General features: G+C 43.5%; 2 protein-coding genes across 2 annotated transcripts in view; both read right to left on the bottom strand.

The window, feature by feature from the left end:
* Positions 1-2,003: 2,003 nt before the first annotated feature.
* Positions 2,004-9,098, bottom strand: LOC107084646. Its single transcript, XM_015374571.1, has 6 exons — positions 8,798-9,098; positions 4,474-4,690; positions 3,835-4,061; positions 3,473-3,739; positions 3,299-3,405; positions 2,004-2,314 (listed from the first exon to the last, which is right to left on the bottom strand). Exons 1-6 carry the CDS (start codon positions 9,073-9,075, stop codon positions 2,061-2,063), a joined length of 1,350 nt encoding a protein of 449 aa, XP_015230057.1. The 5' UTR covers positions 9,076-9,098; the 3' UTR covers positions 2,004-2,060.
* Positions 9,099-9,197: 99 nt separating this feature from the next.
* LOC107084620 overlaps positions 9,198-15,879 on the bottom strand; it is a 10,287-nt gene continuing 3,605 nt past the window's right edge. The window contains exons 4-5 of the mRNA XM_015374543.1: positions 9,432-14,001; positions 9,198-9,205 (exon numbers count right to left, since the gene is read on the bottom strand). Coding sequence (XP_015230029.1) covers positions 9,198-9,205; positions 9,432-14,001 — 4,578 coding nt within the window. The remainder of the gene's footprint in view (positions 9,206-9,431; positions 14,002-15,879) is intronic.

The following is a 15,879-nucleotide window of genomic DNA, read 5'->3' as shown; positions in this document are numbered from 1 at the left end:
ATTTTTATTACATTTCTCAAATGTTATTAACGTAGGCTGTAATATATAATTTAAATACATATTTATCTGTATTTGAATCTTAATTAGAACTACATGCAATTCAATCCACTTTATTTATATAGCACGATAAAAAAAAAAACAAGGTTTCCAAAGTGCTGCACAAAAAAGATAAAATAACTAAAATAAATAAAAGTAAATAAAATGAAATAAAAGTACTGCCCGCACAGAATAAAAATATGCATGTGTATACATAAAATCAACATGTGTATACATAAAATCAACACTCTACATGGTGTCAAAAGCCAAAGACAACAGGTGGGTTTTAAGAAGAGTTTTAAAATGAGACAGGCTGTCAAATTTAACTACATGTGCAACTTATATAATTAAAGGTATTCAATCACTGGATAGTATATGTGTGTGTTTGTGTACATGTGTGTGCATACGTAGCTGTATGCATAGTTGATGCAAATTCATAGATTCTTGTTGTAACTATGAGCAGAAAGCAAAATATGAATTTAATGTTGCCTGATATTTTGCAAACTTATATAATTTTGCACATGTAGAAACTGAAGCTCTGTGGAGTTATTAAATTGGTTAATTAATTTAGCTCTATTTTAAATCAGTGTCAGATTTAAAGACTAATACACAGACGCAGCATAAAAGTACATGGCAGAGGTCAGCAACTGTGGCTCTTTAGCACCCCCTTGTGGTTCCCTGGAGCTATTTATTTTTGTTTATTTTAATATGGTTTGCAGGAGGTCAAAAAAACATTCATTATGTTTTCCAATGCTGTAAACATGGGTTTAATAAATAAATTTAAACAATAAATGTAAATATTTCTTTCAATGAAAATTTGCATCATAGACATAGAGATCAGAGGTCATAGCCTGCAGCACAGGTTTCAGCACGGCAAGGTGCCAGACAAACAAAGTGGCAGTTGTGTCTCAGGCCATGGATCCCAAAGGGAAAAAAAGGAAGATAGCTGATGAGAACAGAGGATTCAAAGAAGAAGGGAGCAAATCTTTTGCTTTCATTACTATTGCCTGCATTCTGCTTTGTTATGAGAGTTTGTCAAAAAATAAAGGGTCATTTTGAAAGGCATTTCCAGGGAAGGCTAAATATGCAGCCGACCATGAAGCTGGGAGTGAGAGCAAATGTGTGATTGCAGAACTTCTGAAGTCAGAGGAGAGCAAAGATAGATTTTTGAAGTAGATTGTATCTCCAAACTCCACTACTGTTGCTAGTTTTGTTGCAAGCATAGAAAACTGGTAAAAGATCCAACAGGTAGCGCTCTGATGCATGAATAGGAACTTTCTTCCATATTTTTTGCCCCAAATCCCCAAAATTATTATATATTTAAGCCCACGTAGTCCTTATTATAGTGGGCTAATACACATAGAGCCCATGTTGCCCTATGAGGCTTATAGAAGACTTACAGTTTTGCAGCTCCAGACAGATTTGTTTTTTGTTGTTTTGCTCCAATATGGCTCCAATATGCTGATCCCTGCTATATGGCATCATGCATGCACAATTTGCAAATAGAAAGATACGATAACATTGTGAAATTATATGTAATATGTAATTACCACAGCAATGTAAGCAATACATGTATAATACATGTACATCATCAATTTTCACTTTTAGCACATTATCAGATGGAGTGTGTGTGTGTGTGTGTGTGTGTGTGTGTGTGTGTGTGTGTGTGTGTGTGTGTGGGGGATGATGGTTTTTATGCCTTCACCTATAGGCGTTGTTGCCTAGTGACAAACACATGTCCTTACATAACGCTGCTGACGCTGTTTGCTGAGAATCACCTGCCCACACGGGCCACTGATTGGATGCTGGGCTTAGTGGGAACGGGACAATCGGCTGCCTGAGGCTATGTGGGGTTACATTCAAATTGACTCAGCTGTGCTGCAGTAGTCCTGTTTCTCTGACTGTGACTAACTGGATGTGCTCTCTTCATCCTCTGACATGGAAGCTGGTTTGGAGCTCATCTGCCTCCTTGAATCCCAGTCGGCCTCGGCAGATGGCCGCTCACACTGAGCCTGGTTTTGCTGTTAGAGATTGTTTTTTTTAGGCTGCTTTTTGTTGTTTGCGTCTCCGATGGCGGCCAGCAGCTGCTGGTACTCTGCTGTCTCCTTAGAGTAAAGCTGCCCCCTGTCCAGCCAGTCCTGCAGCTCCTCTCTCTGGTTGTTGGTGAACAGCCCTGATGCTGAGTAGCCATCCACCAGCAGTCGGTTTCCCACTTCGTGGTACACCTGGATCTCTTCTCCAGACAGGTCATTCCCCATGACCTGCTTTCGGCTGATTCCTGGTTGGTTCAGATCAGAGGATTCATGTCAGAGTTATGCTCTGAAAGCTAGTTTAGGTTCAGGGAGACTGAGCGGGTCTGAACCTGCTGGGTTCTGACCCTGTCAGCCTCAGCTTGTCTCTGTCTGCTGGAAACTCTGGCTGCTTAACAGGAAACTTATGAGTTTTACCATCTGGGCTGAGTTAGTTACCAACCCTATCCCAGTTTATAAACCCTGACCTAGTTTATTAATTCTGACCCAGTTTATAAACCCTAGCCCAATTTATAAAACCTAGCCCAGTTTATAAACACCAACCCAGTTTATAAACCCTGACTCAGTCTATAAACCCTGACCCAATTTATAAAACCTAGCCCAGTTTTGAAACCCTAACCCAGTGTATAAATCCTAGACCTGTTTATAAACCTTAGCCCAGTTTATAAAGACCATCCCAGTTTTTAAATGCTTTACTGAGCCTAACTAAAGGTTATATCATGACAACAGAAAAAAAGTCCTGCTTGAGCCAAACAGGAAGCCCAATAGAGCTGTTGAGAAAAGGTGACCAAGGATGAATTCTTGGTCCAAAAATTGTAAGTTCAGCCATGGTTACCATGGTGTACCAATAGGGTTTTTCTGTCTTTTCACCACAGTGGATTAACACACTGACCATCTGTAGACTGGATCCCGACACCAAGCAAAGGCCTCAGGGCTGGAACCATTCTCCCTCATTATTCAGCCTTCTGGTGCTCAGTTCAACTAGTAGAACTGCTCATTTATTTACTGTATTCAATGGTAAGTGGAATCAATTATTGAATATCAAAGACAAAAACATTCTCAGAAGAAGGTTCTTTCATCAGGTTTAGAATAAAGGAATGGTACCAGTCCACACACCCCTGGTGGAGGAACTTTGTTCCTTAGGCCAATTTACAGATTAACAAAATCTCTCTAATTTTCACAACCCAATGTTAACAGGTATGCAACTGTCTTCAGGAGCTTCGGGGACATACCTGCATCCCTTCTCAGAGACTCTGACACCTCTGGATTGGACAGGAGTAGTGACATCTTCATCAGTTTCACACTGTCTCCGCTTAGCAGGACCTTGGTCAGCTCAGCCCTGTGAGCAGAGAGGAAATTACTCAGCCATCACCAGAGAAGGCTTCAGTCAGAGTAGGGAGCCTCACCTGGTGCTACGAGCCTCCCTGCTGTTGCCGGTGGTCAGGGCCATCCGGTGGTGTTGAGCCAGCACCTCTCTGCACAGCTGCTTGTCTTTTTGCACCATTATGTTGTACAGGGCTGGATGCTCGGTCCTGAAGGCTTCTGTCCTCCCTTTTTGCTGCAGAATGTCATAGGCCTTTTGCAGGCAGTCTCTGGGTGGGATGTGGTCTGCATTCATAACAGGGTCGCCGTTGTTGTTGGGAGATCCGCTTTCCCGCCGGACACCTATTACACTTCAGAGAGAAAACAGTTTGGTTTGGTCCAGATGAGACTGTCATGATGCTAAATGATGTTGCTTTTCATGATGAGCAGGTAAAAAGCAGCTCACTCTTGGTACGCCCCCACCAGTCCTAGCTTGTAGGTCTTCATGAGCTGGTAAAGCTCTGGGTTGTTGATCCGGATCCTGTTCAGCATCTGCTGATACGCCTCCATCATCTGTTCTCGCTCTTTTTTCGCCCCTCCACTAATGGTGTAGCAACTCCTGGCTGCCAGCGTCTGCTCGTATTGCCTCTGCAACCTCAGAGCTGGTGTGTATCGTTGCACATCCTGCTGCAGCTGAGAGGGACACCACAACAGACACTGGTTGGATTGTGTTTGCAATGCTTGTGCTGCTGTGAAAGGCCTGAACGTCAGGGAGAAGCTGCCTTAGTCCTGGCAGCCCCTTACAGCCCAACTTCAGACCAGTCAGCCAGGACATGGACCCCAAGCAGACCCCAGATGGCAGCAGGAACCAGGAAGAGGAAACACACCAGAGAACATGGAAGCAGAAGCTGGACAAACTGAGATAGAAGGACCAAAAGTTAAAGAGTGGATCTGCTCATTGAGGAGAACTTGTTGAATGCGTTTGGTGCTGTTGGTTCATGCAACACAAGCTTCTCTGTGTAATTCCTCTATAATGTTCTCTGTCATCTGTGTCTGCTGCTACTGGTGCAAGTCCTGAAGCAGAGCTGGTGTAAGAACTACTCACAGTGCGTTGGACCTGGGCTCGGAGGGCCAGCGCCTGCTGGTTCAGGTCTGATGGGCTCCCCTGGGTGGCCTGGACCACAGCATGATACAGGCAGTTCTGGCCCTCTGAATACACCGGGATCACAGAGCCGTCCGCTCCAACCAGCTCAAAGTGTCCTCTTTGGGGGGTCTGCTCACCTCGAGCCTGTTTCTTCATCTTTGAGAAGAACCCCTGTGTCCTGGTAGAAGAGGAAGATCTAGGGTCAACGAGATCCGGGTTCAGGGTATAACAGCATAGTGATGAAAGATGGCTTTAGCTTTTGTTCAAACTCTAATTTTCTACATGGCCAGAAGTGCTGGGAGTCGGTCCCGGTCACAGATGGGTTACCCTCATACTAACCTGACCAGGATTTGGATGCCTTTCCTAATCTGTTTTGTTCTGGGTTCATGAGCCTGCTACCTTGTCATGGTAACACCTGACAAGGGATGGTCTCTAGCCTGCTTTGGAGGTCTGTTTGTTTTGTATGCATTTACAGACATCCCAAGTCTCCTGGAAGTTCCGGGAGTATCCCTGATATAGATAGTTGTTCACTGATGCCCGCGAGTCTGATAAATTATCCTGGATGTTAGACTATGGGAAGTGGTGTTTTTGTAATGCGAGTGAAACAAAATGGCATAGGCGGATGTACTGGGGTGGCATAGGGTGGCAAATGCCACCCTAAATGACAGCCATGCCACCCCTGCTGCCACCCCAGTTGGCGGTAGGGGTGGAAAGGCTTATAAATTATGGGTAAGTTGAGAATTACGACCGCTAATTTCCAATTTCGGACTGCAGTGAATGCAGCACGAGATGATGCGAGAGCGACTGAGACTGTTTTTTTTTTTAAACCGAATGGGGCAAAGCGAGGGAGCCAGGGGTCATGGGGAGAGGATACACGGGATGAAATAGGTCAAAACTGATTAACTATCTATCGAGAAATATATAAAAATATATAAAATATATATTTGTGCTTTCATTGTGATTTCATTATATAAAATCAGAATGAAAGCACAATGTTGCTAGCATAGCTGCAATGCTGATTTTGAGATGATAAAAATCAGGTTGCAAAAAGTTATGTCTCTATCTAAGATGTTAGTTAGGCCTGACATCTCAGGCTCATAAAGACATATTTGCGGTCAACTATGACAGAAAAGAGACTATCAAGTTTGGTTGTACTGAAATCAAAACGCAAAAAGGCATTGGATCTAAATAAAGTTGTGAAGTGTTCTGCAGAGCAACATGGAAATCATTGCATTTAGCTGTTATAGTCATGTTAACTTTATGTTATGCTCTCTGGTGAGCCTTTACAGAGCTGCTACATTTTGTTTTGGCACCTGAGAAAATCTGATATTTCCTTTAATAAAACCAAAAGTGTTAAAAGTAAAGTTAAAAATGTGATACTGGTGTAAATCCTGCTTAATATGAAACAGTGTTGTTGTTTCTTTTTTTGTATTCATAGTATCAAAATATCCAGAAATTACCTGTATGAACCTACTTGCAAAATGTTTAGAACTTTTTCAGACTGGAAGCAAAATGTATTTTTATGTTGCTTCTTTTCAGATTTGTTGAGATTTTGATGTAACATACAGTACCTGCCTTTTTGTTGATTTGTTGATACAGCAGCTCTATCTACAGCATATTTACATGCATGAAATGTCCCTTTCATGTTGCCGTAACTGCTGTATGTCAAGTTACTGAGGTACAAATGGGGTAAATGTGTGTTCAGAGTAAACAATACAGTACATGGATGTCTGGTACCTTGTGTGGGTGCCTTGACCCATTTTTTCTACTGTGTAGTTATGCTCACTTTAGTACAGCTCAGTCCATAGATCTCTGATGGGTTAGTTTTTCTTTCTATAGTTTCTTCTTGTGAAAATGCTGCAAAGCTGCCTCTCTGACAATCAATCTCACACATCTACACCTCAGCACCTGTGTCTTACCTTAATACCTTTCCTGTGATAATGTGTCTCTAGAAGTAGTGTTATCATTCTTCTATCTCCTATTAAGTGAGATCACATTGTTTGAATTATTTCTATTATGAAACACTTACTGTACACACTATTCTCACCAAACTGTGATAACTGTGATTAAATTCAGTGTAAACAAATGCCATATGTTGCCACCCCTCAAAGATCTTGCCCCCCTCTCGCCACCCCATAAATATTTTTCTAGATCCACCCCTGCAAACAGGCAGTACAATAATTCGTGCACCATGTGCGGATTAGAACTATTTTGATTGTGCTGACAATTAGAGAGAGCGGGGTGTGGGGAGGAGGTTGCTTGTGAAACCTGTTCAGCGTATCTTTCCAAAGCGATGCTCTGATCAACCAGCGTTCCAGGCGACTGGTTGATCAGAGAGCTGATTGGATCAATCCGATAAGTTTCTCTGGGTTACTCTACGGCAGTCACCTAGTTACCACTCAAAGCTGTGCATCTTGGGAAACGGCAGAGGTTGAATCCTCGAGTAAAAAACGAAAATAAATGACTAATCTTACAGCAGAATATACTAAAGTACATCCACATCTAGTGAAGGGGAGGAACAGTGGCAGATCTAGACCCAATGTACCAGGGGGCCAGGAGGGGGCCAGAGTGTTTTCATGGGGGCCCAGAAAAGCATGAAATAAAAGGGTCCTTAAACAGGGCAAGGGATTAAAATATATTTAGAAAGCTGCATGAAGTGACATTTCTTCTCAGTTAGCTTAAATAAAAATTCTATTACTTATTAGGTCAATATACATTTATAATTTAGGAATTTTACATATTTTTTTACCTAATTTAAGTTTAAACTACCGCTTTCTATAAAATTTGAGTTAGAAGTCAAGAAAAACTGTTAAATTCATCTGTAAAAAGTAGAGTATTTTTTATTCATCTTTTGTGAAAAAAAAAGCATTTAGCAGATGAAAATTGGGATCCTATCTCGATACCACTGAAGCTATCACCTTATTGTTTTTGAATAATTAGTAAAACAGAACTTGTAAAGAAAAAGAATAATATAAATCTAAAGGAGCTATCACTAACCATGTCTGTTCCAGCGTCTCCGATGATGATATTAGAATTTCTTTTAAGTATTATGTTTTCAGTACCGCGGCCAGGACATGATCTACAGGGGCACTGGCCCCCGTTGGCCCCTGTCTAGAACCGGCCATGGTGAGGAATGATGACACTGTGGCGGGTTGCACTGTAATGAGTCTCCCTGAAATGAGTTTTTGGAACTTGGGATGTCTTGGGATGTCTGCATTTAGCTGATGCTTTAATCCAAAACATTGCACAAAGTACAATGTGACAATGAGGTAGGCATTAGTGTGAAGGATCTGATGTGACAACCTGAGATTCAAACCGGGACCTTCTGTGTGACACTCAGGTGAATTACCACTTGAGCTAGACAGTTGCTGTTTTTAGTTCTGATCTTAGTAAAGACATGTAGAGGTTGCCCTCAATTACAGCTCATGAAAACAAACGTTTATGGGGCCAAACATTTGAATGCATCCTTAACCCATTAGAACCCAGACCAACTCTTCCCCAAAGAAAAATGTATAAGGAATAGAAACTTGTGAAATGTACCCTGTTTATCACATTATTTTAAAATGTCAATAATCTGAATCACTCAAAGCTCCCTTCTAAAAACCTTTGAATGGTTTGATACTCAAAGAGTCAACTTGCTTTTCTTCTATTTTATGTTCTTAAGGTTCAAGTGGCAGGTGTGGCTTGCCACCTTGATCCTTTGCTTGGCTCATCTAACTAGCCAAACCCACCACTGCAAAGTTGGAGTTGGAAAACATGGAGCCCCTTTACATTGTGTGTTTCTTTAAGAGCAGACCTCTCCACCTCCTTTTAAAGCCTTGCAGAAGATGGAAGCCCTGTGGAGATGACAGCTTTAATGGGTCATTCCTAGGTCTATAGGACCATAGATCTCTTCCTCAGATGAATCTCTCATCAGCTTAAGAGACTCCTGTATGAAGCTCCTCAAACACAATGAGCTGGTCTGCCCATGAAGAGCTAAACAGATGGGCTGAAAAGGTTGCTTGTACAAGCAGGTAGTAACTCATGGCACCTGAATGTCTCATTTAGCCAGCAACTTGTATCAGAGAAAAAAGGAATACAGCAAATGTTATTGGGAGATTCTTGCAAAATTCCAAATGACCAAAGACCTTGTGGTCACAGAGTCTGGTTATGATCATAATTATCTGATCATCTAAAGTTGAAGACTAATGCAGATTTTAATATTCGTCTTCAGGATCAACACATTTTCTGTGATATTTTACAGAAACGCCCCTTCAGTCACACACATCCTGTTCATAATACTCACTGCTGTGGAGCGTCCGGGTATCTCCTCAGTCGGATCACGATGTCTTCGGCAGAGCTGTCTTTCCCTGGAAAATAATCCTCTGTCAATTTGCTCTCATGCTCGTCAACCACAATCAGTCTGATGCCTTTTCCTTGAAGGGAGTCGCTTTGGGTGAGGACATGGATGTCCAGTGCTGTGGCAGGTTGGTTCTTATCACTGATTCCCTCAATGTAGCGCTCTAAGTCCTGCTGCTCAGCCTCAGATAGGGACTGACTTGGTCTTTGGACAGCCTTTTTCATGTGGTTCTTATAAACCTGGTTGTCAAAGAAATTTTGGGTATCGGTCCTGCCCAGTAAATTGCTGACGGTGCTTCCAGCAGCGTTGCTGATTTTGTGCATGCAGGCTCTGTTCATGAGAGAGGTCATGTGCCTGGAACAAGCCGCCACCAATGAGTCTAGAACACTTTCTGCCATGATGCTGATGAGGTCGTCTTTAAGGCGCTTCACATCTGGTAACTGCTGCCTTTCATCCAAGGCATATTTTTCATTAGGAAGATCATTCATTGCTTCCAACAACTGAGGGATGAATTTATTATTGATGATGTCCTCTGAGGGAAAGGAATCATGTATTTGTTTGCAAATTATTATGTATTTACCCGTATCGAAAAACTTCATGGCCAACTTCAAGCCTCCCTTTTTCTCCACATGTTGCATTATAGCTCCGGAGGCCTCTGAAAGTCTATCAAGAATGTTCATGATCTTGGTGCAATCCGTCATGAGATCAGGAATGATGCTTCTTGTCAACACGTGAACTGACTGACGCATCTCTCCCTCACATCCTTTGTCAATTCTGAAGCCATAAGACTCCTGTTTCATCGCAGTCTTTGGCACTGCTGAGCAGATGAGGCCATTGAGACGTGATTCCAGAGGACCATTAGCTCTGATCAATGAAAGCACTTTGGTCTCGAAGGCCCCTCTCAGAACCCTTTTGAACAGTGCTTCAAGACCTTTGTCAGCAGCATAGTTCAGAGTGGTGTTAGATACTTGCTTCAGTATTTCCTGACCAGCATACTTTGCTGCATGTTTGAAACACTGTTTAACTGTGAAGACAGAGCAGGTCTTAGCCCCAGTGACCAGTCCTTTGGTTCCACTACTCACAGCGCTTACAGCTTTCTTCAGTCTGCTCAGGCCTCCAAAGACCAGAGACGCTCCAATGCTGATGGCTTTAGAGATTGCCCACTCTGCCCAGTCAAAGCCTCCCTGTATTATGCTCTTGACCCCATCAATCATGTCAGACACTCCCTCACTGATCAGTGCAAGTCCAAATTGACTTGCAGTGCCACCTGACAGAGTACAGACCAGGACACCAGCTGCTACTTGCAGAACACCCAGACAAAAACACAAAAGGGCATCAATGCAGAACTCAGGTCGCTTCTTCACCTGGAACACCATGCAGAGGCCAAACTCATGGAGGACCATCAGCTCCTTGGTGGTGATTGGATCCTGGTCTCTTGACAGACTGTAGACACTGGAATCCAGTGTTAAGGCCTGGCCTTTGCTGGTTTCAATCTGCTGGAGAGTTTCCAGGGCATTCTCAATGTATCCTTTCCATGCCTTGAAGACGCTCATCCTGGCTTTCATTTGGTGCTGCAGGTTGCCATGTTCGTGGTGGGGGGCAAAGTCTTTGCTCACAGAGAAATTACAGAACATCATGGTGTTGCTTGTCTCTGAAAGATAAGCATCCACTGCTCTCTCTGCCTCCCTCAATAACCTCTTTGCCTCTGTTATGTAGTTGCTCTTGCACAAGTTGACTGTGATGTATGCCTGGTTATAAAGAGCCACAGCACTGTAGAAAGGATCGCACTCTGCAGCTCTCTGCCAGTAAGATAAAGCTCCATAGTCACTCTCCTCTTTGTTGAGTCGGTGCATGTCGGTTCTGCTTTTGGCCACTTCAATGTAGTCATAGAAACTGCTGCTTCTGCCCTGCAGGAGCTGCTCAGCAGTCTTCTTCAGGTCTCTCAGGAGGTCATCTCTCAGCGTTTTGACCTGATGTTGGCTGATGTGCTCTTCGTGAAGGATGAGCCACAGAGCCCAAGACTCTTTCAAAGCCTTGAGGGCAGCCTGGTAGTCCAACTTTCTGCAATGGACCTTAAAACAGGCTGGGACATCCTTCAGCTTCCTTTCTGAAATGTTGCTTCTCTCTTCCTGAGTGTAATTCTTGTCAAAGTCACTGAGAAATTTGCAAAATGTGGAGAACAGCTCCTCCTTAGTTTCAACTTGGAACAGCTCGTTTCTCTCCATGCTGTCTAAGCGGCTGACCTCGAATTCCTCTCTGAGCTGCCTCATGGTTTCCACTGAATGTCCTTGGTAGACTGCTGCTAGATGTTCCTGGTTGAGGACCATCTGCACCATTCCTGGGTTACCTTTCCGGGCCGTGCGCCCAAAGACCTGTTTCTCCACGCGGTGACTCCCAGGAAAGTAGGTGAGAAGCACAAAGAGTCCTCCACACTCATTTACTTCCTGGTCCACGTGCACGTCGGTGCCGCGGCCTCCCAGGTTTGTGGCTATGATAATGTGTCCCTGGCTGAACATCTGCTTCTCAATGTTGTGCTTGGCGCTGATGGTGTACATGGTGATCTGTCTGAGTTTCCTCCCTGGGCCCTGTATTTCAGCCTTTAGCTGGTCTGCAGTCTTAACATCCTCACAGATGATCAGGACAACCTGCCCCCTGTCTGCAGCCCTCCATGCAGCTTCACAGATGGCCTGCATCCAGGCAGGATTCCCTTCTCTCACCTGAACAGCTGGCAGCTCCACCAGCTTCTTATGGCGGTGGGCTGGAATGGCATAACATTCTGTCTTATACTGCCGTCCCAGGAAGGCCTTCTCAGCGTGGCCCCCTAATGTCCCAGAGACACCAAAAATGCCTTTTCCACTGAGGTACCTTTTGAAGAAGTAAACATTGGACATGTAGTTGGTTACGTTGGACATCTGTGAGATTGCCAGCTGGTGCTTCATCTCCAGAAACTGCTGCAGGCCGTCCCCCCAGCGCTTGTTCTTCTCCAGCACTCCACTGGCCTGAAAGTCCACTGGGATGATGGCATCATACTGGTGGTTGTCGGGGTCAATTACACCAGCTCTGTCTGCTTCCGCAACCTTGTCAATCATGTACTCTCTTCCTGGAGTCATGATGATGGCTTTTAGGGCATTCTCAACAAAAACTGGCAACTGCTGCTCAACATATTCCTTCAGAAAGGATGGAATCACAATAAATTCATCGCAGTTCTTCTTTGACTGTAGGGAACATTCACCAGAATATTTAATCTGAGATCTTAACTTGTCAACAGTTGCCTCAATGAGGGATTTCTCAGACATAAGTTCACGTGCCAGTCCATTCTGGAGCAGAAGCATGCTGACATCCGGGTCTCCAGAAGACCAGCCCCCCCCGAACATTTTGGCTTTGCTGCTGATGAGTGAGTAACAGGCTACAACCACTTTGCTATCTGCTGCATCTGCATTAAGGGCCATTAGCAGCTGGTGCTGTTTTTCGGGTCCCATCTTGGCCATGATGTTCTCAGTGGCCTTGTGCTTTTCTGACTGTGCTTGTGCCTCCTTCAGTTCATCCAGATCCGTCTGTGAATAAAAGCCCAGCCGCACGCCCTGCGCCAGGATGTCACTTTCTGACAAAGCATCTGACCCGATCCCGGCTTGTTTCAGAGTACTGTGGAAGGGTTGGATCCTGGTTGCCCACTGGATTTCCCCGGTTTCGTACAGCTCTATGGGCCGGCAGGCTGAGACCAGGGCCCAAATACCTGACAGGACCTGTTCAAGGTGCCTCAGACTACTGGCCTGGTGGGACAGGAAGGTCACTTGAACCCCGCTGTCAAGTGTCATGTAATCCACTTCATCCACTATCACACACTCAAAGTTCCTGCGCCCTCGAGTGGTTTTCTTCTCAAACTCTTGCCTCAGGATATCTGCTGCAAACGTGCTGACGGTACCGTAGACCACTTGCTTCTGGTAGGCCTCCTTAAGCAGCTCATCCTGCTTCTCAAAAGAGCCTTTGTCCAGATGTGGGGGCGGCACCGGGGATGAGCTCACACCAAACAGTTCATACAGTTCTTTCCACTCTTGTTGGTCTCGGATAGCAAGCAAAGGAGAGCTCGTCACAATGTCCACCGCTGTGCCACGTGCTGCTTGGATCGTAGCAAACATGGCTAACAGACAAGTTTTTCCCTCCCCGGTTCCGATTTCCAGGAGACAACCTTTCTTATCTTGGGAGTGTGGCAGCAGCAGCAGAACTAATGAAGCCAGCTGAGTCAGTCTGGGGAAGTAACCCTGTACCCTTTTCCCTCTTGAGGTGGTGAAGGTTTTGCATGTCTTCACAGCTATGGACAGCCCAATCAGGACCTCCTTCAGAGTGGCAGTGTTTGGATTGGATAAATCCATGGAGGCTACCATTATTTTCCAGTCTTTAACCCTCTTGGCACTCATTTCTGCTCTCTTGTATTTGGGCAGCTCTTCCTCAACATAAATCAAAATACCTTCCAGGAGGGCCATGATGTGCTGTGGGTAGTTCTTGTCCTGCATTTCAGCCACAATGGTGGCAGCATCTTTGTCCAACTGGCATGAAGCACATCCCCGCATGTAGCCTACAGGATCTTTGTCTTTCAGTGCACAGAGAGCCTGGAGGCAGCTAAGTCTGTAGGTGCACACTTTGTGGAGGATCTGGGTGATTTGTTTGGGTTCCATGCTGAGGGTCCTTCCCATGAACAACTGGATTTCCTTTGGTGTCCATATGTTATTGAATAGTATTCGGCTTAGGATCTCCTTACTTGCTTTGGGAAGCTGTGAAGTCATATCAAGAACATTTCTCAAGACTTTTCTTGCCAATGTTGGACTACTAACATGCAGCTGATCTTGAAGACTGAAGAGAAATGCAATCTTCTTGTCTGGTCCTTCCTCAAACTCTGGCTCAGCCTTCAGTGTCACCTTCACCACCGCCTCCAAAACACTGATCTTCTCGGTCAGAGACAGATCCACATATCCAGTTGCCTGGTCCAGAGCCCACTGGGACCAAATTGGGATCTTGTGTTTTCTGAAATATTTCAGTGTCAGCTCATTTTGGAGGGTCTTCATTCTGTTTTCCAGGTTCATCTCCACACCTTCAATCTCTGTAATCTGATAGTTGGACAGAAGCTCTTCAAACTGTTCCTTCACATCACCAATCTGCACGACGAGAAGAAACAGAACCAGCCATTAGCATATTTTCCAATATTCTGATATATTACCCACACCGACCTGAGCTGGAGGAGATTCGGGTACTGAGCACCTTTCATCCATCAGTCATTCATAATCCATCCTTCATCAATCATCCATCCTCCATCCATCATCAATCCATCATCCATATATCCATCATGCATCCATCCATCTATCTATCCATTCATTATCCATCCATCATCCATCCATTATCCATCTATCATTGAGTGTTGTTTTTCGTCAGTGATAAGGATGACGGAATCATTTCGTTGACACTCCTTTTGTTCATGTCGATAACGAAAACTGACAAGCTAAACATGGATCTTTCATTAACAAAAATTACAAGTAATTAGAGGTGGGCGATACTGGGAATTTTCAATTGATAAGATACCAAGTAAATAAAGGGTCAGATTGCAGATATCGATACGATACCGACACTTTTTAACATTTAAGCTTAATGTATCATGGAACTGTTGACCTTCAGTGTTTACGTGATTTTTATTTATTATTCCAATTCCTTTTTTTAATGTTTGGACACGGGTTTTGTTTTATTACAATGCCTAAGGCTGAAAAAATTATATATTCAGCTCAGAAAAGGCACTGGGGCTTATTTTAGCTTGAAAAGCAGCAGTTTCGCTATCTTTTATAGATTTTTACGTTATTATAGGTGTAAAAATTCTACATTTTGTTATATAAACTGATTCTGAAAAAAGTGGGAAATACATCCTTCATGAATATTTTGTGGCCATCAAAATGCTTCAGTGTTATTCTATGGGTGAAATAGTAAAGCAAAGCATAGTAAAACCATTTGGACAATTTGGCACATTTGGAAATTTTGTAGATGCTGGTGACACCAAAAGTGCAAAGCCCCACAGCTCCGGAACTGTTGTATCTAGAGTTCTGAAATTGTCTACATTTGTGATTAACATGATTTAGAATACATATAATAGAATGTATGCTGCATATTCTCAAGCATTTCTTTATTACTGGTATTCAAAAAAGACCTATCATTTTCGAGAATAAAAAAACAACTTGAGTCATCTGTGTTCTACTCACCCAAACACTAGAGGGTGTTAGCTTTCAAATAATGTATTGCACATGTAATGTAATGGGCGTACAGTTCCTAAGTTATTTGCTTTTCCATTTGGGTATGCAAAATAGGCGAGAATTTCCCAAAATGTTCCCAAAATGTTTGTATCATATTCATTCAATTTAGGTCTGGATTGACATAGGCAATTATGTAGGTTCTCTCTGTATTTTTTTAATATCAAAACCATGTGAATTTAAATCTATTTTGAGCGCTGAGCAGCGCTAACAATGGGCAAATTCTCAGAAATAAAGCCAAAAGTGCCAAAGTAGAAAGAAGAATGCTTTTGTTGTTTGCTTGGAGCAATGAAGATTTTAGTGATCTGTATATAATGCATTATTTATAGCAGGTCTGCTACATTAACCAATATCTTGTGTTGAACTAGAGCAGCTATTTTCACAGCTTTTGTGAGACTCTTTTATATAGTAGAGCATTAATTCATAAAGAAGTTTATTTGAATTGTAAAAATCTGTTGGGATCTGGAGCTGTACCACCTGTCTCCAGCAGAGTTCGCTGTGGATCCTCCTGAGCTGAGCCTTCGACACACCTGAAGCCCATCTCGTCATCAGGAGGATCCTCCACCATATAAGCAGCCCTCAGACCTCGCATCAACGCCGCAGTGTTTATCCAGTTTGGTTAGCACCTGAGCCTCACTACCTCTGTGAAATCTTTGTTGCTTCCTAGTCTCCTAGTTGATTTCTAATTCCCTTTTTGTCTCTGCCTACAGGAAACCTGTTTTTGTCCTGTAAGCTCTGGATGAG

The sequence above is a fragment of the Cyprinodon variegatus genome, unplaced genomic scaffold, assembly GCF_000732505.1.
Source record: "Cyprinodon variegatus isolate N-32 unplaced genomic scaffold, C_variegatus-1.0 Scaffold105, whole genome shotgun sequence".
Taxonomy (NCBI): domain Eukaryota; kingdom Metazoa; phylum Chordata; class Actinopteri; order Cyprinodontiformes; family Cyprinodontidae; genus Cyprinodon; species Cyprinodon variegatus.
This window is presented reverse-complemented; position numbering and strand designations above follow the sequence as displayed.